The following is a 26,585-nucleotide window of genomic DNA, read 5'->3' as shown; positions in this document are numbered from 1 at the left end:
AGTGAGTCTTTATGCCAATTGTCAGACACTTTTATCCAAAGCAATTTACAAAATTGAATGCAGATGTTTCAGTATATGTGATCCCCGTAGTATTTGTCTGGTACAATATGATCAGTCTTCTACTGTTATGTTTAATTACTTTGATTTCTTAATCTGCCTTATATTCTAACACGGTACCTGCAATCATCACATCAACCTCACTTTCTTTGACTCCTATTTAATTTCTGGCTAATTTTGAGGCCACCTTATTGTCCTGGCTGCTTGGTTCAGATGACCCTTCTCAGGTTGAACGCGGGTCTCTAGTAGACCCCTCCTCCTCTGATGTCACTGGGAGATGACTGGGAAGTTTGAGGACATTATTTAAGGAGCCAGCTCTCTCTGGAGGTTCAGATGTGATCCCAGGAATACTACACACTTCCAATGAATAGCACCTTTTTCCTTCCCCCTGCAAGAATTTGCCATATGGAATCTTAGATCTCAAGGAAACCGTATTCTACAAATTGTCTGTAAGGTGTGTGTGTGTGTGGGGGGGGGGGGCTGTAATGAATGTGTTTTCATACTTTCTTTCAGCTTTAATCCCATAGAGACAGAGATGCTCTGTTGTGTTAAACGCATGACTGAACATCGTCCAAGCTGCAGATATCTAACTTGTCTAAATAAAAGTGGCATACTTTTCTATGAATTGATAACCAAAAACTTAAAACCTGTCTTATTGCATTGTTAGTTGATGTGCTTTTTTCTTGTGCGTTTCGTCTTATCAACTACTAGTAATTGTATATCTCTAATTGTTGAAGAAATGTAAAATGTTTTCCTGGTTGCTTATTACATTGTAGGTGTTTGGGTCATCATGCCAATTTTGTTTGCTGTTCTACACCTGTTAGGTAAGCACTGGTTGGTGCAATTGACACACTAAATGTGCCACATCATCTACCTTGTATGAGTTGTCTAGGAAATGTCTTTTTCGGTTTCACTTAAAATAACAATGGAATGGAATAATTCAAAAACGGTCATATCTGATCAAAAAGGCATTGTAGAGTTTTGTCATAATGATGAAATTAGTACTGTGCAAAAAATATATATATGTCAAAGCTTTATGTGTAATGAACTATAATGTGTAACTAAGATTTCATGAATGCATATTCAATGTTATTGAGTGAACTTTGACATTATTGTCAAAGCTTCAATGATCACTTTGTTTAATTCCCACAGGCATTCTGTCTCTGACATGCAGAGCATCTGGATCTGACTCAAGTGGTTAGTATCTCATAAACACATTGTTTTTTTTCCCTCTGTCAATATTAGGCAGATGAGAGACTGTAGGTGTGATACTACTAGTATTCTGGGAATTAACAATGTGTTCATTAATGTCGCACATCTTAATTTGATCCAACGTAGTCCCACAGAGAGACAGTTGAGAACTGCACAGCTCAGCAAGATAGTCAAATATTTAAAAATGTGAGAGTTTATTGATGAACAGTAGCTGCTGTATGTGGAGAAAAATATATATTTGATGGTGTTGTATCAGTGGATTTATTTAGTTTGTTAACCAGTCAGTTTTACTTGGAAGACTCCCAAACCAAATATGATACTTATTTCATTAAGGCAGAAGTGTCAGGATGTTATTGTTGAGAGCCACTGCTCGAGCCTTGTGGCCTTTGGCTCAGAGACATGTTCAACGGTAAGCCCAGTCTCTGTTTGATTTGGAAGAAATTCCTCAAAAGCAAACGGTAACGTTTATGATTTTTCTTCAAAATGTAATTAACGTAGAGGTGTGACTGAGGGTATTTTGTCTTCAGAGTTGTTCTCTATTATAGCCTGCAGGCTTTGGTATCGAGTTGTGGCTCCGAGGAAGGGAAAGCCATACCAAACGAATAGGTATAGGCTACCTGGCAGAAAACACACAGAGTGCAGGCAGTATTCTTCATTTATTCTCTCGCTCTATCTCTCTCTTTCTGTCTCAGTTACCACCCCCATCACCTGTACGACCCGTGGGGCAGATCTGACGGAGGAGAAGCAGTTGGTCCTCTGTCCGCCTAACTGCACCCTCTGGAGGGTGTCTGTGTTTGGTTCTCGGGTGTACGCCGCCGTGTCCAGCGTGTGTGGCGCAGCCGTGCACCAGTAAGGCTGGAGGAGATCAATAGCAGGGCTAAGAATAAGAGGCTTTGTGTAGGCCAGGAGAGGGATAATGTTTGGCTAATGCACATGCTATAAAGTTTCACCTCAATCCCCTTCTTTTCTTTCTCAACGAGTATTGATGTACAGAGAGAGTCAGTATAGCTTCTGCAGCATCTGCATTCTTCATCTATCTTCCCTTCCCTCAAAGTTTGCAGTGACGGGCCGCTTACTACTCATTTACATTTTTCACTGTATTTGACCACTTTTCTCAGGGGGGTGATAAGGTCCTCGGGGGGACCAGTGAAGGTCCACAAACTGCAAGGCATACAGAACTACCTCGGCTCCTACTCCCATGGAGTCCAATCTCAGGCCCTGTCCAGGTGGACCGCATCATTCACTGTGGCCCGTAGGTGGCGCCAAATACCAAACATGTTTAATATTGTACATTCCACAGGGGAAAATGTGACTCGAAGGCTGAGTAGGCATGAAGAATGACTCGAATGGTATTTAATCATATTCAATGTTGATGTTTTTGAACGATTTGCAATGAAGTGATTTTTCCTTAATGACACGTTTTGATAAAACATCTGACTCTTTGTTGTCAGAATCTGTTCATGTGCCCCAGGAGGTGTCCTCCCAGATAGCCACAACTGTCCTCCCTGCACCAGGACCAGGTACAATTCTAACATGTAGATTAAACTGCACATGATGGTCACCAATACTACATGGGATACGCATTATATTTTATGGACACATCCTCTCTTGGTCCTCATACCTGACTAGAAGTTGAATTTCAGTGCTGACTACGTATCCAAAAGTACCATTGCTTGATATCTTCATTACTAAATGGTTCTGTTTTCAGACCCTCCAGAGCTACCATGACGTATTCCACAGAGATACCCGTCTTCCTTATTTACATTACAGATACGGGTATTTTTATTGAAACTCTTAACATGTACGAGCACCACATGCCGTAACCAGAGCCCGTCTGTCTTGCAGTGAAGAAAACATTAAAGAAGCCGGTGAAGAAAATGACTACAGGAGGAAATAGAGGTATGTTTGTGTCATGTTGTGCTTTGCTTTGATTGTGTCGAACATTTTTATTTTGCTTCCAGAATGCCCACGTCTTGCTCTCTCCTTCCAGACTGCCAGATGGAGATAGCCCTGCTGCTGGATAGCAGCAACAACATTGGGCAGCGTCGCTTCAACCTTCAGAAGAACTTCATCAGCAAGTTAGCGGTGATGCTAAGGATTGGACCGAATGGACCACATGTTGGTGTGGTGCAAGCTAGGTGAGTCAGTTCATTTGGTGATCAGTTAGCACATTTTTTAAAAATCATTTAGCCACTAACTTCCATAGCAAAACAGTACAGTATTGTATGAAGCTAACACAGAGCTCTTGTCCTTCCAGTGACACACCTCGGACAGAATTTCTCCTGACTAACTATACTCAACCCAAAGATGTGGTGTTTGCCATCAAAGAGGTAGCATACCTGGGAGGCAACACTAACACAGGTTCTTACTGATTTTTATTGCTGGTATACACATAGTACCACATGATGGATTTGCATGCCAAATGTAGTGGGGATTCCCAACAAAGCTCATCTGAGACCATGCTGTCTGTCTGGTCCCCACAGGTAAGGCCATCATGCACACGGTGGAGTCCTTCTTCCAGACTGGGGTGAGGAGAGGTCACCCCAGGGTCATAGTGGTGTTTATAGATGGCTGGCCCTCAGACGAGCTGGAAGATGCGGCCGTGCTGGCCAGAGAGTCTGGTATCAACGTGTTCCTGGTGCCAGTGGCCAAGCCTGCCCTGGAGGAGCTAGGCATGGTCAGAGACAAGGACTACATGAAGAAGGTGAGCAGGGAGCCAAGAGACACGTGACTCTGTGGTACTCTGTCTTATTGGCTGCATCCTGTTCTACTTTAGTGGTTTGAAAGATATATGATGTTCTGGCCCTACCCATAATCGTTAGCAGATTTTGCTGGGCACCACATACTGTCATGCAAAGATCAATTCACCGGCCTATATCACAGTGATGTCATCACTTACAGTATCCAGCCATATCTGTTGTGTTCTAATCTACATGATGATATGTCACTGACTGACTGTGTTTGTGTGTGCCATGCCAGGCAGTGTGCAAGGACAACGGCTACTTCACATACGCCATACCCAGTTGGTTCGGCACCACCAAGCATGTGAAGCCCCTGGCCCAGAAGTTGTGCTCAGTGGACCAGCTCCTCTGCTCCAAGACCTGCTACAACTCGGTCAACCTGGGCTTCCTCATTGACGGCTCCAGCAGCGTCGGGGAGGGGAACTTCCGCCTGATCTTGGACTTCATTACCTCCGTGGCCCGTAGCTTCGACATCTCAGACATAGGGTCACGTGTTGGGGCAGTCCAGTTCACCTATGACCAGCGGATGGAGTTTAACATGTACGACTACCCAGTGAAAGATGATGCCCTCAGGGCCTTGCAGGGGATCCCCTACATGAGTGGGGGCACGGCCACGGGAGACGCCGTTGCCTACGCTACCCAGAACCTGTTCCTGGCCCGCAAGGCTGGCCCTGGGAGGAACTTCCTCATAGTGGTCACTGACGGACAGTCCTACGATGACGTCAGAGGGCCGGCCCTGGCCGCCCAGAAGGAAGGTGTGTGGATTCCTTTTTGGCAAAAGTATTGCCTTGTGTCGGGCTAGCATGTAGAACAAGATCAAAATCAAAATATGTTTGTATGACGTAAAAAAACAGCTGAGCTGAAATGTTATGTCACATTGAGTGCTATTAGTAGAGAAATAGGTTTTAGCGACAATGACCGCAGCTATAACATCATCACACTGAACTATCAGATTTCTTAGATGATGCTCTTCCTATTCCAATCACTTCGAATCACAGCACTCGTTTGATCTCATCTCTCCCCCCTCTTCTACAGGGATCACCATCTACTCTGTGGGGGTGGCCTGGGCTCCAATGGATGACCTGCAAACTATGGCGTCAGAGCCCAAGGATAGCCACACATTCTTCACCAGGGAGTTCACTGGCCTGCAGCAGTTCCAGCAGCCCCTTGTAAGGGGCATCTGCAGGGACTTCACTGAGGCCAACTAGGGAGAGGTAGCAGAGAGAAGCTGTTTGGGCTTGCTGAAAACCCCAGCAAGACAGGAAACATCTAGATGGCACTTTATTTTACAGTACAGAAATTACCAGGTATTTACTGAGAAATAAAATGGTTACTACATAGTAATAACCTATAAATTACTTGATTGTTTCTTTGGGATTCATTCAATCAAGTGCCACTCGGCGGTTGTAAATTGTGTTGAATTCTTCAAAGTAGGAATCAGTTTTACCAAATTATTTTCTATTAAATACCAGTGCAAACACAAACAATACCGTAAAAAAATAGTGCTAGTCACTGTTCAACACAACCAGAGTACAGCAGAAGCTAACAAGGCAATAGCATTGTAGGTTCACGAGTTCTCAGAAAACTCATAGATCATCAAGTTGGATATTACCTTACTCAACTAGTATGATATCATTATTCTCAATAATAGACCATATTCATTCATAGGTTCTCAAGATGTGACTAGTTTGCACTATTCATGTTTTATCCAATGTGTATCGTAACTATAGTGAAATACGTTAAGGTAGTTTGTATTTCTTGAACAATCCAAAGCAGGCAAACCAAAAAGCACAGAAACATGTTGCCTAGAGACCAAGGTATTCCTTCGCTTTCACCCTCAACTATACAGTTATCACTTCTCTGCTTGATATGGCTTGTAGTCATATGTATGTTAGTTAAAAGGTAAGGGATGATATTTAGGGAATAAAAGTACCATTCTTTCCTAGGCCACAACTGCTAAGCTTCTATGTTACCTACAACAGAACGCTTTCCCAAAGCCAGTTTCCCTTGTATACTGTACCATACTTATAGTACATTTGCATGTTGACCTGTACTTTATAAATTACATTTTTTTTTATGATTCTGGTTGATTCTATATTTATTACTTTTCTTTTTTCTTTCAATAAAGAAGTGTTTTTGTTTTACAACTTTTCAATAGATGTGTTTATCATGCAAACTATATTACATGCAGAAAACACAACAAACTTTATGTACAGCTACACCATTTAATATTTATAATAGACATTTTATATACATTACTTTTGAACTGTTGAATGTGGTACAATCTTTAAAATCTGCTGATTCATAGTTTGTAAATCAAAAACCTTACAAAACATCAACATTCGCAAACTGATCAGAACCTTTTTTTGGAAGTCTAGAAAAAAAGACGATTGTATTAATCATGCATGACAGAAACAAAACAGTCTTAGCTACACCGTACGTTTGAAAACAGTTCTGCAAGATAAAAGGAAAATAGTACAACCAAACAAAACATTGAGTCGTGATTAATCTTACGTTTGCTATTCCAATCCCTTAATAAAGAAACAGTTACACTCCATGCTTGCTTCAAAGCAGTGATTTAACAGAATAAGGCAAACGTATACCTCAGACTGACATCAGATTGCATTTTATATGTTTCACTTGAGAGCCCAATCTTAGAGATCCTTGGGCCATGTCTGTAGTTGAACGGATAAGACTAACAGAAAGTGAAATAAATACTATTAAGATGTCTAATAACCTGTGATAAATAAACTCAAATACAGTAAGGTGTACAAAAATATCACATAGTGATAGGATGCTGCAGTTTATTTAAAAAGAGCTCTCAGGAAGCCATTAAAATGGGCTTCTTTTAGTCCTAGTCTTTACTTCCGTGACCTGACGGTGTCAAAGCAATGTAAGAGATAGCATCCTAGGGTTAGGAAGGGCGAGATCAACGAGTTTTCTGTGACGGGGAAAATAAGTCAGATCAGTGTTGTAGGGGACAGCATGAGCTGTGATGAAGGGTTCAAACCAGGAATAAATATTGCTTTTTTTTTTAAACAAACTATTTTTTCAGTGCTGTTATGACAGACTATATTTATATAAAAAGGATTATAAAAACTATATTTTTTTTTACACAAAAATGTCATGTAACCTATGCTAAAGTTGATTGACATATTTCAATTCATATTATTTTTCTCTCGCTACATGGTTGTTGAGGGGACGCCTGTGACTCGTGTTTAGCGTGAACTGAATCCACGCCGCAGGGTCTCCCGGTCGGCCCACCAGGGGCTGTGGCCAAGTCTCGTTAAATACCCTTTTCACACTAGCGAGATAAACCGAGCCAAGCTGAGATGTACTGGCCTGGTCACAAATCCACCATAGTCACTGGAAACGTGGTGAAAAGAACAATGTGAAAAGATCATATCTAAGCCAATTCAGTATGGTCGGGGTCAGCCCAGTTGTGTGAATCAGATTAAAAGACGTGACCCAGTCCCGACCTCGCTCTCTCTCGGCCCACTGTCTGACGCATACGACAGCCACTCCGTCCATGGTCACTGAAGTATACCTACAGGACAGATCTTAGCTCAGCTCAAACCTAGTCAAAAGGCTACATACACTGGCTTGTTTAACTCCAGCTTTTAACTTACAGTAAATTACAGTTAAATGTTTTTTTGTGTTTGAAAACAGACAACTGATTGGTCGCTCCTCCACTCACCATGCCTGGCATAAGTCCCCTTGGCACCTGGTTTCTGTCAAGTGTAGAGTTCAATAGGGATGGAGGGAGGCAGCGTCAATGTAGTGTCATAAAATGCTACTCTTGTTACACAAGGCAGTGAAGCAGTCTATTCTTTCTTTGTGTCTACACGCTCAGCTCAGTCTGGCAGAGCAGAGCTTGTCTACTACACAAATACTTTGGCCAGGGCGTCGGCCCCCGCACTTGCTATGTATGCCTTAGACGGGTGGAAGGCAACGTCATAGATGGACTCGTCCGACTTCATGCGGTGGGCAGTGATCTCCTGCACACAGGTCTTACTGTCCAGGTTCCACAGGCGGATTGAACAGTCGTGGCCTACGGAGGAGGAACAAGGAAAGGAAGGTAGGATCAGCAATGTTCTCTCTGGATATCAGCACGACCTGAATTTTACATGAGTGTGTTGTCATAGGATACAAATGTGTAGAAGAATATTGATACTAGTCTTGGAATCAGAACCAGTAAGCTGGTGACCATCGAATGCTGCCTTTTAAAAATTCCCCACAGCTACGTTGCTTGTACTTACTTCCTGACATCAGGTAGATCCCGTTGGGGTCCACAGCCAGGCTGGTGACAGCATCCAGGTGGGCCACCATCGCATGGATCACTTTACCTACACAACAGGACAGACATACACAGGTCAGTACAGAGATATGGCAGACAGACAGATTACAGAACATGTACAAAACAGTCCCAACTCTCTATATATGACTGGTCTTAGTCATTCTCTCATCTAGGCTCTGATTCACTGAGCTAGTCAGTCAGTCAGTCAGAGTAGCTAGCTGAACACTGTGTACTCCTCTGTTCACGTACCTGATTTATTGTCAAAGAACTTGATGTCCCTGTCCTCATGGGCCGTGATGGTGACAGGCAGGGTGGGGTGACTCACTACCTTGTTGATGTGGTTGGCTCCAGGCAGAGCTGAAAACACACAGGTGAGAGAATGGGTCACAACACAGTCACTATTAATACAACACCTGAAATGAGGACAGACCATTAAAACTGTGTACAAAGTTAGTAGTCTAGGATATATGAGATATCTATATAAAGAGGAAAAAGCAAACATATCATTAGCAGTTAAAATTATTCAGAGTCTTATTTATAATGTTACCCAGTATTTACTTGATTTTCACATTTTTCTGATTTTTCATTTTTCTGATATTCTGTATACCCAAACTCCCCATAACATGTTTCTAAATACCCAAACTCCCCATCACATGTTTCTGTATACCCAAACTCCCCATAACATGTTTCTAAATACCCAAACTCCCCATCACATGTTTCTGTATACCCAAACTCCCCATAACATGTTTCTGTATACCCAAACTCCCCATAACATGTTTCTAAATACCCAAACTCCCCATAACATGTTTCTGTATACCCAAACTCCCCATAACATGTTTCTGTATACCCAAACTCCCCATCACATGTTTCTGTATACCCAAACTCCCCATCACATGTTTCTGTATACCCGAACTCCCCATAACATGTTTCTAAATACCCAAACTCCCCATCACATGTTTCTGTATACCCAAACTCCCCATAACATGTTTCTGTATACCCAAACTCCCCATAACATGTTTCTAAATACCCAAACTCCCCATAACATGTTTCTGTATACCCAAACTCCCCATAACATGTTTCTGTATACCCAAACTCCCCATCACATGTTTCTGTATACCCAAACTCCCCATAACATGTTTCTAAATACCCAAACTCCCCATAACATGTTTCTAAATACCCAAACTCCCCATAACATGTTTCTAAATACCCAAACTCCCCATAACATGTTTCTGTATACCCAAACTCCCCATAACATGTTTCTAAATACCCAAACTCCCCATCACATGTTTCTGTATACCCAAACTCCCCATAACATGTTTCTGTATACCCAAACTCCCCATCACATGTTTCTGTATACCCAAACTCCCCATAACATGTTTCTAAATACCCAAACTCCCCATAACATGTTTCTAAATACCCAAACTCCCCATAACATGTTTCTAAATACCCAAACTCCCCATAACATGTTTCTGTATACCCAAACTCCCCATAACATGTTTCTAAATACCCAAACTCCCCATAACATGTTTCTAAATACCCAAACTCCCCATAACATGTTTCTGTATACCCAAACTCCCCATAACATGTTTCTAAATACCCAAACTCCCCATCACATGTTTCTGTATACCCGAACTCCCCATAACATGTTTCTGTATACCCAAACTCCCCATAACATGTTTCTGTATACCCAAACTCCCCATAACATGTTTCTGTATACCCAAACTCCCCATAACATGTTTCTAAATACCCAAACTCCCCATCACATGTTTCTGTATACCCAAACTCCCCATAACATGTTTCTGTATACCCAAACTCCCCATAACATGTTTCTAAATACCCAAACTCCCCATAACATGTTTCTGTATACCCAAACTCCCCATAACATGTTTCTGTATACCCAAACTCCCCATAACATGTTTCTGTATACCCAAACTCCCCATAACATGTTTCTGTATACCCGAACTCCCCATAACATATTTCTGTATACCCAAACTCCCCATAACATGTTTCTGTATACCCAAACTCCCCATAACATGTTTCTAAATACCCAAACTCCCCATAACATATTTCTGTATACCCAAACTCCCCATAACATGTTTCTGTATACCCAAACTCCCCATAACATGTTTCTAAATACCCAAACTCCCCATAACATGTTTCTAAATACCCAAACTCCCCATAACATGTTTCTGTATACCCAAACTCCCCATAACATGTTTCTGTATACCCAAACTCCCCATAACATGTTTCTAAATACCCAAACTCCCCATAACATGTTTCTGTATACCCAAACTCCCCATAACATGTTTCTGTATACCCAAACTCCCCATAACATGTTTCTGTATACCCAAACTCCCCATAACATGTTTCTAAATACCCAAACTCCCCATAACATGTTTCTAAATACCCAAACTCCCCATAACATGTTTCTAAATACCCAAACTCCCCATAACATGTTTCTGTATACCCAAACTCCCCATAACATGTTTCTGTATACCCAAACTCCACATCACATGTTTCTGTATACCCAAACTCCCCATAACATGTTTCTGTATACCCAAACTCCCCATAACATGTTTCTAAATACCCAAACTCCCCATAACATGTTTCTGTATACCCAAACTCCCCATAACATGTTTCTGTATACCCAAACTCCCCATAACATGTTTCTAAATACCCAAACTCCCCATAACATGTTTCTGTATACCCAAACTCCCCATAACATGTTTCTGTATACCCAAACTCCCCATAACATGTTTCTAAATACCCAAACTCCCCATAACATGTTTCTGTATACCCAAACTCCCCATAACATATTTCTGTATACCCAAACTCCCCATAACATGTTTCTGTATACCCAAACTCCCCATAACATGTTTCTAAATACCCGAACTCCCCATAACATGTTTCTGTATACCCAAACTCCCCATAACATGTTTCTGTATACCCAAACTCCCCATAACATGTTTCTAAATACCCAAACTCCCCATAACATGTTTCTAAATACCCAAACTCCCCATAACATGTTTCTGTATACCCAAACTCCCCATAACATGTTTCTGTATACCCAAACTCCCCATAACATGTTTCTGTATACCCAAACTCCCCATAACATGTTTCTAAATACCCAAACTCCCCATAAGATGTTTCTGTATACCCAAACTCCCCATAACATGTTTCTGTATACCCAAACTCCCCATAACATGTTTCTGTATACCCAAACTCCCCATCACATGTTTCTGTATACCCAAACTCCCCATCACATGTTTCTGTATACCCGAACTCCCCATAACATGTTTCTGTATACCCAAACTCCCCATAGAAAATGTAATCCAGTAAGTCATTCTATATGTTCTCCCCTTTCTAACTGAGCTTATGGCCCATAGTCTCCCTGGTTGTGTTGAAAGGCTCTGGTCTAGGGTTGTTGTAGTCCTCCTGCTAAATGATGAAAGGCTCTGGTCTAGGGTTGTTGTAGTCCTCCTGCTAAATTATGAAAGGCTCCGGTCTAGGGTCGTTGTAGTCCTCCTGCTAAATGATGAAAGGCTCTGGTCTAGGGTTGTTGTAGTCCTCCTGCTATATGATGAAAGGCTCTGGTCTAGGGTTGTTGTAGTCCTCCTGCTAAATGACGAAAGGCTCTGGTCTAGGGTCGTTGTAGTCCTGCTGCTAAATGATGAAAGGCTCTGGTCTAGGGTCGTTGTAGTCCTGCTGCTATATGATGAAAGGCTCTGGTCTAGGGTTGTTGTAGTCCTGCTGCTATATGATGAAAGGCTCTGGTCTAGGGTTGTTGTAGTCCTGCTGCTAAATGATAGGTGCAATAGACTTACTGTTCTCCCCCTGACCGGCGAACACCACGGCAGCCTGGGACGTCTCCAGGTCATAGATCACAGCGTTGCCCGTGTTGAAGGACGCCACCATGTGGGCGGGGTCACAGCCATTGAAGTCCACCGCCGTGGGGATGCCGTGTTCTGTCACACACACACACACACACACGCACACACACGCACCAGTTGAAGAGCCTTTTTGCACCTCCACTGTCCGACCTTGGCCACTTGACACAGGGCCGCAGTCAAGTGCCATTGTCATGTTATGTCCGTGTGAAAAATGAGCTCCCCACACTACTGGGGAAGTTAAAGTGCGTAGCATTTGGATTGTATGGCTGTCAAATCTATTCTTACCAAATGGAGCTCTCTTAGATGAAGGGAGCAGATGAAAGATCTGATATAAAATTCACTTGTCATTTACAATTACTTTTTACTCCAACTTTGTTCAAACGCCTCGATCAAACCTACAGCGTCATCTGGATAGGTGCGCAACGAAAGTTCATCATTCACCTTCTGCTACCATTTCTGTCAAGCCATCTACGCACACAGTTTGATCAATCCAACGTACGAGCCATACAGAACGCACTGCCTCTGCAACGCTAAAGGCAAACGCAGAGTTCCATTGGAAATGAATGTACTTCTGGTGTACCAAAACACAATGACGCTGTCAGCATGATCAAGGCGTAAGAGAAATGGACATCAGTAAGCTATTGGGCCTTAATAATGTAATGCTGTTCTAAGCCTACTTCTGTGTCCTGTGTTCTAAGCCTACTTCTATGTCCTGTGTTCTAAGCCTACTTCTATGTCCTGTGTTCTAAGCCTACTTCTATGTCCTGTGTTCTAAGCCTACTTCTATGTCCTGTGTCCTCACCTTTCTCTGCGTTGTAAGTGCTGATGCATGGGTTCTTCTCCTGGGGGTTCCACAGCTTGACGGTTCCGTCTGCGGAGCAGGACAGCAGGCGGTTCTTGATGCCACTGTAGGCCAGCCCCCACACAGCGTCAGTGTGGCCCAGCCAGGTTCCAGCCAGGACGCTGGGGTCTGAGGTGTTGGAGGAGGGGACAGGGTCAGTGATACCCATACAATAAGGGAGGAAAAACAGCTCTTTGATTACACAAGGGTGCGATTGGAATAAAATGAGGGGATAGAAAATAGAAGTCGACTCATCAATTCAAATAATATGATGGCCGAATTAAAGTATTCCTGACTTCTGTTACTGTGGTCAATGTCTGAAGGCACAGAGGCTAGACAGATACATTGGCCACGCTAAAGAGGGGCTGAGGATGTGTCAACCTTACCGTAGGTGTCATAAGGGTCCACGTTGGAGCTGGGGATGTTCCACCACTGTATTGTGTGGTCAATCCCTCCACTGTAACACTGCTCTCCACTGGAGGTCATAGCCAGGGACAGCACAGGCCCACTGAGGAGAGGAAAGGCGTATCAGAAAGGTGACATTTCATAACAATTGCTTACACCGTGAGAGAAAGCCATATACAAAACAGTTTTTCCTGACTGATTGAAAATGGTTTTATCGTATTATTATAAACAATGACCACAGTTCCTTCTGGTTATTAGATACTTACACATGGGCTCTGAATGTGTAAATGGGCTCCACATCGAAATAGGCACTTCTAAAGAAGAAACAAAGTTCTTTAAAAAAGGTTTCTCGGACCGATTTTATTTAATGAGACATTCCATAATGACAAGATATCCAACAGTGTGTGTACTTTTTGGCAGGTACGGTCTTCTGTAGGTTCCACAGTTTGAGTGTGTGGTCCTCAGACACGGTGACCAGGACAGGCTCTACAGGATGGAAGGCCAGAGCCCTGACCCCGTCAAAGTGGCTGCGCAGGGTGTACTTGGGATTCCACGTCTTCCTGAACGTGTCCTTATTGGCTGGCAGCTAAAAATAGACACCGGACAGGGGAGGAAAAGAGAACAGCAACTTTAAACAACTGTGGAGTGAAAAATAGAGACAGGTTGGTGGTGAGTTAGCTAGGGGGGGCTAACAGCACTGGAGGATGTAACGCACTAGGACTACTTGAGCACGGCAAGCCCCTCCACTTCCTAATGAAGCCCCTAATGAACACATGTCATTCTGACCAATTGTCAAAGCTAGAGAACCTTCCGCTCTCTCAACGCTTTGTGGGCATGCGTGAGGTGGTTGAGGCGGAGGAGAGAGGTTCAGGGAGGGTTCAGGAGGAGAGAGGCAGGGAGGGGTACAGGAGGAGAGAGGTTCAGTTAGGGTTCAGGAGGAGAGAGAGAGGCAGGGAGGGTTCAGGAGGAGAGAGAGAGGCAGGGAGGGGTACAGGAGGAAAGAGGGGTACAGGAGGACAGAAGGGTTCAGGAGGAGGAGGAGAGAGGTTCAGGGAGGGTTCAGGAGGAGAGACGGGTACAGGAGGAGAGAAGGGTTCAGGAGGAGAGAAGGGTTCAGGAGGAGAGAGAGGCAGGGAGGGGTACAGAAGGAGAGAAGGGTTCAGGAGGAGAGAGGCAGGGAGGGTACAGGAGGAGAGAGGGGTACAGGAGGGGTACAGGAGGAGAGAGGGTACAGGAGGGGTACAGGAGGAGAGAAGGGTACAGGAGAGGAGAGAGAAGCAGGGAGGGGTACAGGAGGAGAGAAGGGTTCAGGAGGAGAGAGAGGCAGGGAGGGGTACAGGAGGAGAGAAGGGTTCAGGAAGAGAGAGGCAGGGAGGGGTACAGGAGGAGAGAGGTTCAGGGAGGGTTCAGGAGGAGAGAGAGAGAGGCAGGGAGGGGTACAGGAGGAGAGAGGGGTACAGGAGTACAGGAAGAGAGAGGGGTACAGGAGGAGAGAGAGAGGCAGGGAGGGGTACAGGAGGAGAGAGGGGTACAGGAGGAGATAAGGGTTCAGGAGGAGAGAGAGGCAGGGAGGGGTACAGGAGGAGAGGTGTTCAGGGAGGGTTCAGGAGGAGAGGCAGGGAGGGGTACAGGAGGAGAGAGGCAGGGCAGGGAGGGGTACAGGAGGAGAGAGAGAGGCAGGGAGGGGTACAGGATGAGAGAGGGGTACAGGAGGAGAGGAGGGTTCGGTGCTGTTCAGGGGGTCATGGTTCAGGGCTGACAGTTGCTTACATCATAGCTGTAGTCAGCCTCATCGTTGGAGACGGTGAGGTCAGCCAGGTCTCCCAGGCCCAGGAAACTCTCCAACACGTCATCAGAGCCAATGATAAAGGACTTGCCCCCGCCTGAGGGAAACGGTAAGGGCTCGGCTAAGAATAGGACAGAGAGGAGAAGGTTTAGTAAACGACATACAGGCCACACCTAGACAAAGAGCTCAGCCTCTCAGTGGGGTGTGAAAACATTCCCCCGCATGGCAAGACTGCAGAGCACACACTAAGTGGATTGACTTAGTGACATGGCCGGAAAGGTTTTTATGTCTAACATAGTAGAAAGTATTTCACTGGGTAGAAGTCAAAACCTTGAGTGAATAACAATGAGACATGCGATGAAACAATTTCCTAAACAGACAAAAGAGGAGAAGCAACTACACAAGTTAGGCCCCTTGCAAAAAAAACACATGAAAAATAAGACCAGCACTGTGGGATGGGGTTAATTTCATTACTAGCGGGTCTGACTGGTGCTCTGTATGTAACCCCCTCTCTCAGCCACTGTGGAGGGTTGTGCTGAGGGTAGTGTGACTGAACCGAGAGGCTGGGATTGTGAGCAGGGCACGCAGCAGCAGTGAGGTGTGTGGCAGGGCCAGGGGGGGGCTCAGAATATCCTGTGCACAAGTGAGGAGGAATGCTGACGCAGCATTGGCGTGACTGAGATGGCACAGGGTAGGCCATTCTTGGTGCAGATCAGAATACACGCTCCACTACTCAATATTTCAGTTATATCTACCACTGGCCCACAGATGGGTAGAGGAAAACATGTCTACCACTGGCCCACAGATGGGTAGAGGAAAACATGTCTACCACTGGCCCACAGATGGGTAGAGGAAAACATGTCTACCACCGGCACACACACACACACACACACACAAAGGGCTGTCCAAGCCACAGTTCCTCTACCCAACACCCATGCAGGCTAAATCTACATTTTCATTGATACAAATGGCTGCATTTATGCCAAAATGGGGACACAATGGGGTATAGGCTAGTTCTCAGCAGGAGATATGTTATACCCTCTTACCCCATTCGGTCCCATCCCCTGAACTCCTGGCCTCCCCTGCTCCCTCTCCATCCTCGGCATTCACCAGAAAGTCAAACTCCTTCAGAGCCTCCTCCGTGTCGGGATCGTCTGGAAGGTCAGAGGCCAGGCCCTCGTTCCCAACCTGGACAGAGGACAAACAGTCAGCCACCAGGTCTGGCACACTGGGATCAAATACAGTACACACTTAATACAATACTTGTATATAATAACAATACTTGTCAAATAAAAGGTGGTTGGTATTTTCCTTCCACATGCTCATGTACCGAATTTTAAAGTGTGGTGAACTCTTTTACACAGCAGGCATTTAAAGGTTCTCTCCTGATAACTATCAACATTCATAATCAGATCTGAGGATACAAGTCTAGTGTCAAGAGACAAGTATTGCTCTTAGCAAGCCATTATTTATTACACCCATTTACACAGTGCTGACACTGGCAGTACATTTACAACAACACTAGTAAGGGGCTTCAGATGTCATCGTCTGAAGCAAAGAGGTCTTCACCTTTATCTTGTGTTTTTTTATTGTGTGTTTGCCGCTGTCTATATCCTCCATCAGGTCTCCCTCCTCATCGTCATCTTCGTCACTGTCGTCTGTGTTTTCTAAGAAGTTAAATGTTTCCAGAACGTCTCCTGGATTCCTAGAAAAACAGTTTGAAAACAACTATTTAGAGCAATGCGGGCGACACTGCAAATGATTTCATTAGCAAATTAAACGAAACAGGATGGATGATGTGGCTAATGCTATTCAGAGCATACTGCTCTGAGCACACAGAGGCACAGTGTGCAGAATCCATCAGAAATCTGCTATTTAGGAAGTTGCCAAGAAAAGTGGAGAGTGTGATTTCAGTTTCGTCAGGAAAAGTGAACATTGTGTCAGTTGGATCTTCACTGAAGTGATTGGCAGTGTGCAGGATCAGATGAGGCCTAACATACTACCTTTTCATATCTTGTCCCTTTGGTTTGGCTGGAGACTCCCCTCCGTTGAGGATCAGCTCCAGGTTCTTGTTTTCCACAGAGCCGTTCTGCTCCGAGCCGGATAGGCCCAGTAACGAACGCACTCTCTGAGACCGCACATCTAGTATTGTGTCCGTGTAACCTACTTCCTGAAGATATCTGTTGGGACAGAAACAGAATTACACATCCAAATGACTTAGCTAGCTAAAGAAACCTGGGCCCGTGTACCTAAAGCTTCCCAGAGCAGGAATGCTGATCTAGGATCAGTCTGACATTTTAGAGCATAAGGAATAAGATTACATGGACTAGGGGGACCTGGTCCTTGATCAGCATGATGAGACGCTCTATGAATACAGACCCTGATGGGAATTCATCTTGATCTATAAACGTGTTAGAATGCTAGCGTACTCACTGTCTGAGGAGCTGTCTGCCCTGTTTCCACGTCAGCTGACTGTTCTGGGGTACAGCAGGGACCTCTGTGTCTTTGGTATCTTCTGCAAACCTCACGGAAGAAAAGTTATCGAAACCACTGTATGTCAACATATTCTATTCATTTCATTTTATAGCAGTTGAGACAGGAGAGGTCCGTACCTGGTTCAAAGTTAGGCATCTTAACTTCACCTTGATTTAATTCTGTTCCATATTTTAATTTATGGTATTTTGCTCTGGTAGAGAAAAGACAAATGAAAGAGTTTAGTAAATGTGATGAGATAATAAATTCTACATTGCAGTCAGTGGAGGCTGCTGAGGGGAGGACGGCTCATAGTAATAGCTGGAACGGAGTCGTCCTCCCCTCAGCAGCCTCCACTGATTGCAGTCACACACAAAATGTACATGCAAATGGCCAATGAGACAGATTGAACTTGGCCATATATCAAAGTTATTGCCTCAAGTTAAAGAGAGAAGCGATACACTCACCTTTCTTGCTTTAATGCATATTCTAACATCTTTATTCTTCTAACTAGATCATTCTTTACATTCTCTTGACCTTTCCTTTCTCCTTGTAGGAATGCTATTCGAGCCTGAAAAAAAACAAAACAAGAAAGGAGAAAACCTTTATAAGAGAACGGTTCTGCCGTTAAAGCCAATAATTTACTCACAACTTTAAAAGCTCTACAAAATGTTAAGGTCATCTGTTGTGGCGTATCAGTGTGTCAAGCAGCGTGTCAAGAAGCAGTGCGGCTCGGCAGGGTCGTATTTCGGAGGACAAATGGCTCTCGACCTTCACCTCTCCCGAGTCCGTACAGGAGTTGAAGCGATGGGACAAGACTAACTACCAATTGAATATCCCGAAATTGGGGAGAAAAAGAGGCTAAACATTTTTTTGAAAATTATATATTTTATAAATAAACAAGCAATCTTTCCCACTGAAGTAATAGGCATGTCATGTCTACTAAATTATTAAAACAGATGAATAACAGTGGCAGCAATGACTATTACATCACCTACTACTGCCACATCACTCTTCTTCATAATCCATTCATTAATGACTCCATGCCTTATATCAAATTAAATGTTAATTATGTACACAACCAAACCCCATGTAGGGGCCTACTGTACCCGCTATTGACTCCACACATACAGTGCCTTCAGAAAGTATTCACACCCCTTGATTTTTTACACAATTTGTTGTGTTATAGCCTGAATTTAAAATGGATTAAATTCTGATTTCTTTGTCACTGACCTACACACAATACCCCATTTTGTTTTTTAAACAAATGAATTAAAAATGAAAATCTAAAATGTCTTTGAGTCAATAATTATTCAAATCCTTTATGGCAAGCCTAAATAAGTTCAGCAGTAAAAATGTGCTTAACAAGTCACCTAAGTTGCATGGACTCACTCTGTGTGCAATAACAGTGTTTAACATAATGACTCTCACCTCTACCCCACACATACAGATAATTGTAAGGTCCCTCAGTCGAGCAGTGAATTTCAAACAGATGCAACCACATTGGATGGATCCCTGAGGATGGATCAACATTGTAGTTACTCCACAATACTAACCTAATTGACAGAGTGAAAAGGAGGAAGCCTGTACAGAACAAAAAAATATTCCAAAACATGCATCCTGTTTGCAATAGGCACTAAAGTAAAACTGAAAAAAATAATTTGGTAAAGCAATTAACACTTTGTATTCATAACAAAAAGTTATGTTTGGGGCAAATCCAATACAACACACTATGGAGTACCACTCTCCATATTTTCAAGCATAGTGATGGCTTCATCATGTTATGGGTATGCTTGTAATCATTAAGAACTAGGGAGTTTTTCAGGATAAAAAGGAAATGGAATGGAGCTAAGCACAGGTAAAATCCTAGAGGAAAACCTAGTTCAGTCTGCTTTCCACCAGACACTGGGAGATGAATTCACCTTTCAGCAGGACAATAACCTAAAACACAAGGCCAAATCTACATGAGTTGCTTACCAAGACGACAGTGAATGTTCCCGAGTGGCTGAGCTGCAGTTGACTTAAATCTGTTTGAACATCTATGGCAAGACTTGAAAATGGTTGCCTAGCAATGATCAACAACCAATGACAGATTGAAGAATTCTGAATATATATAAAAAAATGTAAATGGCAAATTTTGAACAATCCAGGTGTGCAAAGCTCTTAGACTTACCCAGAAAGACTCACAGCTGTAATCACTACCAAAGGTCATTCTAAAATGTATTGACTCAGGAGGTTGAATTCTTATGTAGTCAAGATATATTAGTGTTTTATTTTTCATCATTTCTTTAAAGAAAAAAATATACATTTTCTTCCACTTTGACACCAGTATTTAGTGTAAATCGTAGACAAAATGAAAATGAAATTAATTTAATCAAGGGGTGTGAATACTTTCTGAAGGCACTGTATTTGAAAGAGACACTGGATAGAAAAAAGAAAGAAAAGACCTAAACAAAACATTGGAAAGGGTATAGGCACCGATGAATTGGGGAAACCTTGGTATAGGCCTGGTGAGTCAAAGTAGGACTCGGTCTGTCGCTCCTGGGATCAACAGAGCAGCAGGCCCAGGTTGTAACGCAGGCCTCAAGTAGGATCACCCCTGTAAGGGTGTTCAGCTCATACAGCACTATTTAGCTGGCCCTCTTCTCCTGCTCAACTCTGTGCTGCTCGTGAGCACTGAGCAGCTGTGACACCCAATGCCGTTTAAAGGGTAGCAGGCAGGGGGTATTTTTAGTCAGCCGCCCTAAACGCCCTCTCGACTAGTGGGGTGTCATGGTGCCCATAGCAACCCAGTTGTTCGGCAGGTAAACCGGAGGCCGACATTCATGCCGTAGTCATGGAGACGGAGAAAGTGCCAGACGGGTAAAGTGCCACCGGCTAGCAGCTAAACCATACCGGCTATGAAAACACTATGGTGGATCTGAACCACTGAGTCGCCTGGTCCAGTCACTCCCTCACAATAATAAAATAAGACAAAATTGAGTACACATTCAAGGAGTAGGAGACCCAGCTCTCTACATGGGGTCAATTTTCAACATAGGATTCACTTCAGTCAATGGAGATCAGTTATCTTAAATAGAATAATTACTGTATAAGAACTAGTATTTTCTAAAGTTTTCCACCTCGGTGTTCAAGTCAAAGTGCTAAATGAAAGTCTTGCTGGGACCATAAGCCTGGGAGGTCTCAGGTCTGGACAGTTGAAGTTGGCTAAAGGGAGGAGGAGAATTTCAGCTGAACGAATAGCTGTTTACATTGGTATTTTTCTGTGGAAAAACGGGATCTAGTTCAACAGCCAGGGGACGTAGCAGTCGGTTACACAAGCACTAGCTACTCCCTCAGCAGATACAGCTGGCTACAACACTCAACTAAACATTTTCGGTTTGGTCATTAACATGTGTAGCGGCCATGACTGAATACAAGAGAGTCGTCTTTGGGTAGTTTCATGTGGGTTTCTCGTGTGTATGTGTGTGTGTGTGTGTGTGTGTGTGTTCGCACATGGCAAGTGTTTGTACATCCACTCTGCCAAAACGATACACAGTTAGTCCGTCACTCACCCTAGATAACTTGAAAAAACCTAACCAGGGGTGTATTCATTACAGTGATTCTGCAACAGAAACTGTTTCCTCCAAAGAGAAAATGTTTTGCAACAAAAACAAGTTTCTATTGGACAAAATCAGGTAGGTCCCTCCCCATTTCGTTCCATGTTCTTTTTTTGTGCTTCTCTTTGGTTCTTAAAAAAGATAAAAGGTCTCTGTTGCAAGACGTAATGAATACACTTCTGGTCTTGAAGTTGCCTAGTCTAGCTAGTGCTAGCCATCTTCTTTCGCCAATTAGCTTCAGCCAGCTGGTGTAAGACAGTGGCAAACTTGGTTTGACATTGCTAGTCTTCCTCAGGGGGCTAGTTAGGGACAGTCAATAAATGACAATGTAAATGGACAATATTTTCATATTGCAAATCTTTTAGTTGTCTCATTAAATGATTTCAATATTTGTGTATGAATTTCTAAAATGTATAGTTGGTTTGAGGTTAACTCATAGAAATTTGGAGCTATTGACCACTTAAAATATTGTCCCATGTACATTGTGTAATTTTACTGACGGTCCCCTAACTAGCAACATAGGGTTTTCAAATGTCAAACCAACTGTACACTTTGTAGTACATTGGCACTAGAATACAGTGCATTTGGAAAGTATTCAAACCCTTTGACTTTCTCCACATTTTATTACGTTACAGCCTTATTCTATGGTCCTTTGCTGGTGACACTCGTCAGTGATTTATTTAGAATTCAAGGCACACTTAACCAGCATGGCTACCACAGCATTCTGCAGTGATACGCCATCACAGGCTGTGTAAGGGCTATTTGACCAAGAAGGAGAGTCATGGAGTGCTGCATCAGATGACCTGGCCTCCATGATCCCCCAACCTCAACCCAATTGAGATGGTTTGGGATGAGTTGGACCGCAGAGTGAAGGTAAAGCAGCCAACAAGTGCTCAGCATATGTGGGAACTCCTTCGGGACTGTTGGAATAGCATTTCAGGTGAAGTCCCGAAGGAGTTCCCACATATGCTGAGCACTTGTTGGCTGCTTTACCTTCACTCTGCGGTCCAACTCATCCCAAACCATCCAATAAAGGAGTGGTTCTGCAGGTGGTGACCAAAGACCACTTCTCAGTTCCTATGCTTCCTGGCTGATGTTTTGGTCACTTTTGAATGCTGGCGGTGTTTTCACTCTAGTGGTAGCATGAGACGGAGTCTAAAACCCACACAAGTGGCTCAGGTAGTGCAGCTCATCCAAGATGGCACATCAATGCGAGCTGTGGCAAGAAGGTTTGCTGTGTCTGTCAGCGTAGTGTCCAGAGCATGGAGGCGCTACCAGGAGACAGGCCAGTACATCAGGAGACGTGGAGGAGGCCGTAGGAGGGCAACAACCCAGCAGCAGGACTGCTACCTCCGCCTTTGTGCAAGGAGGAGCACTGCCAGAGCCCTGCAAAATGACCTCCAGCAGGCCAAATATGTGCACGTGTCTGCTCAAACGGTCAGAAACAGACTCCATGAGGGTGGTATGAGGGCCCGACGTCCACAGGTGGGGGTTGTGCTTACAGCCCAACACCATGCAGGACGTTTGGTATTTGCCAGAGAACACCAAGATTGGCAAATTCGCCACTGGCGCCCTGTGCTCTTCACAGATGAAAGCAGGTTCACACTGAGCACATGACAGAGTCTGGAGACGCCATGGAGAATGTTCTGCTGCCTGCAACATCCTCCAGCATGACCGGATTGGCGGTGGGTCAGTCATGGTGTGGGGTGGCATTTCTTTGGGGGGCCGCACATGTGCTCACCAGAGGTAGCCTGACTGCCATTAGGTACCGAGATGAGATCCTCAGACCCCTTGTGAGACCATATGCTGGTGCGGTTGGCCCTGGGTTCCTCCTAATGCAAGACAATGTTAGACCTCATGTGGCTGGAGTGTGTCAGCAGTTCCTGCAAGAGGAAGGCATTGATGCTATGGACTGGCCCGCCCGTTCCCAGGACCTGAATCCAATTGAGCACATCTGGGACATCATGTTTCGCTCCATCCACCAATGCCACATTGCACCACAGACTGTCCAAGAGTTGGTGGATGCTTTAGTCCAGGTCTGGGAGGAGATCTCTCAGGAGACCATCCGCCACCTCATCAGGAGCATGCCCAGGCGTTGTAGGGAGGTCATACAGGCACGTGGAGGCCACACACACATTGACTTGTTTTAAGGACATTACATCAAAGTTGGATCAGCCTGTAGTGTGGTTTTTCACTTTAATATTGAGTGTGACTCCAAATCCAGACCTCCATGGGTTGATAAATTTGATTTCCATTGATAATTTGTGTGTGATTTTGTTGTCAGCACATTCAACTATGTAAAGAAAAAAGTATTTAATAAGAATATTTCATTCATTCAGATCTAGGATGTGTTATTTTAGTGGTTACTACATGATTCCATGTGTTATTTCATAGTTTTGATGTCTTCACTATTATTCTACAATGTAGAAAACAGTAAATATTAATAAAAACCCTTGAATGAGTAGGTGTCCAAACTTGATACGGGTACTGTATGTTTTTGTTAGGTAGCGTTAACTAGCACTAGTCGGCTGTACCTGCGCCACAACTCTGGTATTTTTTGTCCTATAGCTTGTTCTCCATCTTGTTTTTAACTAGTGAGTCAACATGTTTTCAGCAGTTTTATTTTCTTGACTGATCAAAACTCGTTTCTCTCGTGCTCCATCGTCTCTCTGCAGCAGACATACAGTGCTTACAGAAAGTCTACACACTCTGTGGATGTCTTCACATTTTATTGCGTTACAAAGTGGGATTAAAACATATTTAATTGTCATTTTCTGGCAACGACCTACACAAAATACTCTATTGTCTAAGTGGAATAACTTGTTTGTTTTTCTAGAAGATTAAGGAAAAATAAAACAGTAATATATATTTATTAGATAAGTATTCACCCCCCTGAGTCAATACATGTTAGAATCACCAACAACAGCTGTAAATCTTGTTGGGCAAGTCTCAATATTTTCCCATTATTCTTTTAAAAAAATCTTCAAGCTCTGTTAAGGTGTTGGGGATGATGGCTAGACAGCAACTTTCAAGTCTTGCCATAGATTTAAGTCAATTTGTGTCAAAACTGTAACTTGGCCACTCAGGAACATTCACCGTCTTCTTGGTAAGCAACTCCAGTTTAGATTGACCTTGTGTTATAAGTTATTGTTCTGCTGAAAGGTGAATTCATCTCCGGGTATCTGGTGTAAAGCAGACTGAACCAGGTTTTCCTCTAGGATTTTGCCTGTGCTTAAGCGCCATCCCGTTAATGTTTATCCTGAAAAACGCACCCGTCTTTGCCGATGTCAAGCATACCCATACAAGGAAGCAGTTACTCAGTGATGTGTTGGATTTGCCCCAAACAGAAAGCTTGGCATTTAGGCCAAAAAGTGTATTCCTTTGCACTATTACTATAGTGCCTTGTTGCATACATATGCATGTTTTGAAATACTTTTATTCTGTATATTTTTATTCTTCTTTTCACTTCTTTTAAGTCATTATTGTGGAGTCCCTACAATGTTGTTGATCCATCCTCACTTTCCCCCCCCCCATCACAGCCACTGAACTCTGTAGCCGTTTTAAAATCACCAATGGCCTCATGGTGACATCCCTTTACAGTTTCCTTCCGATCCTGCAGCTCAGTTCAGAAGGACAACTGCATCTTTGATGTGTCTGGGTGGTTGTTTAATAAATCATCCACAGCATAATTAGCAAATTGACTGTGCTTCAAGATATAGTCCATGTCTGATTTGTTATTTTTACCCATCTACCAATCACTGCCCTTCTTCATGCGGCTTTTATAAAAGCACCCTGGTCTTCGCAGTTGAATCTGTGCATGAAATTCAATACTTGATGTCTGGGGGACAGAGGAAGGGGAAAGACATTTAACCCCTCAATCAGATAGTCATTCAAAAACCATGTAAACTATTATTTCACACAGAGTGAGTTCATATAACTTATGTGATTTGTTAAGCCAAATGTTACTTCGGAACTAATTTAGTCTTTCCAAAACAAAGGAGATGAATACTTATGCAACAAATATATATTTTAGTTATTGAATTTGTATTAATTTGTAGAATTATCTTTTCACTTTGACAGAGTATTTTGTGTAGAACAATGACAAAAAATATAAATATATATATATATTTTTTTTTCAAGAAAATGTGAAAAAAGTTCAAGGGGGTGTAGTGCTTCTATAGTGAGCATTATGTTTAGAACATCCCATCACAATATCGAATCGCAATACATATCGTCACCTAAGTACCGTGATAATAGCGTATCGTGAGGTCTCTGGACATTCCCAGCCCATCCAAATACAGTAAGTACACTATCAGAGATCAAATCGCCGCAATGATCCTAATTCCTGTTAAAGCACTTCTGCTAAAAGCTGTGGAAATCCCCCCTGCCCTCAGACCACCCTTGCAACACCGCCCTCGGACCAATCCCAGCGCAGCTAGCAAAGCCAGTATCGGCCTAGCTGCTACGTACGTGTGAGGTCACAGAGTTGAGATGTGTAACAGTCAGTCTGGGGATACAGTGAGCTCACAGACCCAAATTAACAGGCTGACAAATTAATGGACTGTATTGGAGCAAGAATAGACATGGCCAACTCACGACACATTTCCCGCTGTACAGCTGTCCTGTAAATGGGTGCAAAACTAATGGCAGACTTTTAGAGCTTTGTCATCACCGACATAACATATTAACATACCACTTCCCTGCAAAGGAACACTGCTTAGGCCTATTCACACTTGAATACCTTTAGAACTGTATTTGCTAGATCGAATCATCGAGCTGACAAGGGTTTGTTCTTAACTGACTGGCCTAGTTAAATAGAGGAAAAAAAGAAAAGAAAAACATAAAACATTTCAGAAACTGTCAAATGTTTTCACAGTTCGGACCGTTTTCAGGAGCCCTGGTAGACTATTAAGTGGAACTGCTATTTTCAGCTCATCTACTTATAGATGTTATGTATAACCAAGAAAAACCTGTGGAAGAACATTTCAGTGGTCTAATTAGCACAGATGTTTTAGGGATAGAGAGTAGAGGTCGACCGATTAATTAGGGCTGATTTCAAGTTTTTATAACAATCGTAAATCTGTATTTTGGACACGGATTTGGCTGATTTATTTATTTATTATTTTTTTAAATTAACACCTTTATTTAACTAGGCAAGTCAGTTAAGAACACATTCTTATGTTCAATGACGGCCAAGGAACGGTGGGTTAACTGCCTAGTTAGGGGCAGAACGACAGATTTTTACCTTGTCAGCTCAGGGATTTGTTTTTGCAACCTTCCGGTTA

At 43.3% G+C, this 26,585-nt stretch overlaps 2 protein-coding genes across 4 annotated transcripts in view; one reads left to right on the top strand and one right to left on the bottom strand.

Annotated features, from left to right (window-relative positions):
• The first annotated feature begins 355 nt into the window (after positions 1 to 355).
• On the top strand, positions 356 to 6,154 carry coch (coagulation factor C homolog, cochlin (Limulus polyphemus)). Of its 3 annotated transcripts, none has more exons than XM_021573986.3 (12): positions 356 to 506; positions 834 to 881; positions 1,210 to 1,254; positions 1,962 to 2,118; positions 2,388 to 2,521; positions 2,721 to 2,789; positions 3,115 to 3,168; positions 3,260 to 3,407; positions 3,527 to 3,630; positions 3,753 to 3,973; positions 4,249 to 4,765; positions 5,046 to 6,154. In XM_021573986.3, the coding sequence occupies exons 2-12, from the start codon at positions 848 to 850 to the stop codon at positions 5,216 to 5,218; spliced, it is 1,656 nt and encodes a 551-aa protein (XP_021429661.3). In that variant the 5' UTR covers positions 356 to 506; positions 834 to 847; the 3' UTR covers positions 5,219 to 6,154. The 3 variants fall into 3 exon arrangements, with proteins under 3 accessions (XP_021429661.3, XP_021429660.3, XP_090067169.1); XM_021573985.3 differs by having other exon boundaries at positions 372 to 511; XM_090211043.1 differs by having other exon boundaries at positions 389 to 511; positions 2,388 to 2,618.
• A 61-nt stretch (positions 6,155 to 6,215) lies between these two features.
• The window catches only part of strn3 (striatin, calmodulin binding protein 3), a 29,275-nt gene continuing 8,905 nt past the window's right edge, over positions 6,216 to 26,585 (bottom strand). The window contains exons 2-16 of the mRNA XM_036954681.2: positions 18,169 to 18,272; positions 17,842 to 17,915; positions 17,663 to 17,744; positions 17,233 to 17,409; positions 16,799 to 16,934; positions 16,276 to 16,417; positions 15,214 to 15,350; positions 13,854 to 14,029; positions 13,710 to 13,757; positions 13,425 to 13,546; positions 13,000 to 13,167; positions 12,132 to 12,272; positions 8,557 to 8,664; positions 8,270 to 8,356; positions 6,216 to 8,061 (exon numbers count right to left, since the gene is read on the bottom strand). Of these exons, the coding sequence (XP_036810576.1) occupies positions 7,892 to 8,061; positions 8,270 to 8,356; positions 8,557 to 8,664; positions 12,132 to 12,272; positions 13,000 to 13,167; positions 13,425 to 13,546; positions 13,710 to 13,757; positions 13,854 to 14,029; positions 15,214 to 15,350; positions 16,276 to 16,417; positions 16,799 to 16,934; positions 17,233 to 17,409; positions 17,663 to 17,744; positions 17,842 to 17,915; positions 18,169 to 18,272 (1,872 nt within the window). The 3' untranslated portion in view covers positions 6,216 to 7,891. The remainder of the gene's footprint in view (positions 8,062 to 8,269; positions 8,357 to 8,556; positions 8,665 to 12,131; positions 12,273 to 12,999; positions 13,168 to 13,424; positions 13,547 to 13,709; positions 13,758 to 13,853; positions 14,030 to 15,213; positions 15,351 to 16,275; positions 16,418 to 16,798; positions 16,935 to 17,232; positions 17,410 to 17,662; positions 17,745 to 17,841; positions 17,916 to 18,168; positions 18,273 to 26,585) is intronic.

The sequence above is a fragment of the Oncorhynchus mykiss genome, chromosome 19, assembly GCF_057628025.1.
Source record: "Oncorhynchus mykiss isolate SJ-2025 chromosome 19, ASM5762802v1, whole genome shotgun sequence".
Taxonomy (NCBI): Eukaryota; Metazoa; Chordata; class Actinopteri; order Salmoniformes; family Salmonidae; genus Oncorhynchus; species Oncorhynchus mykiss.
This window is presented reverse-complemented; position numbering and strand designations above follow the sequence as displayed.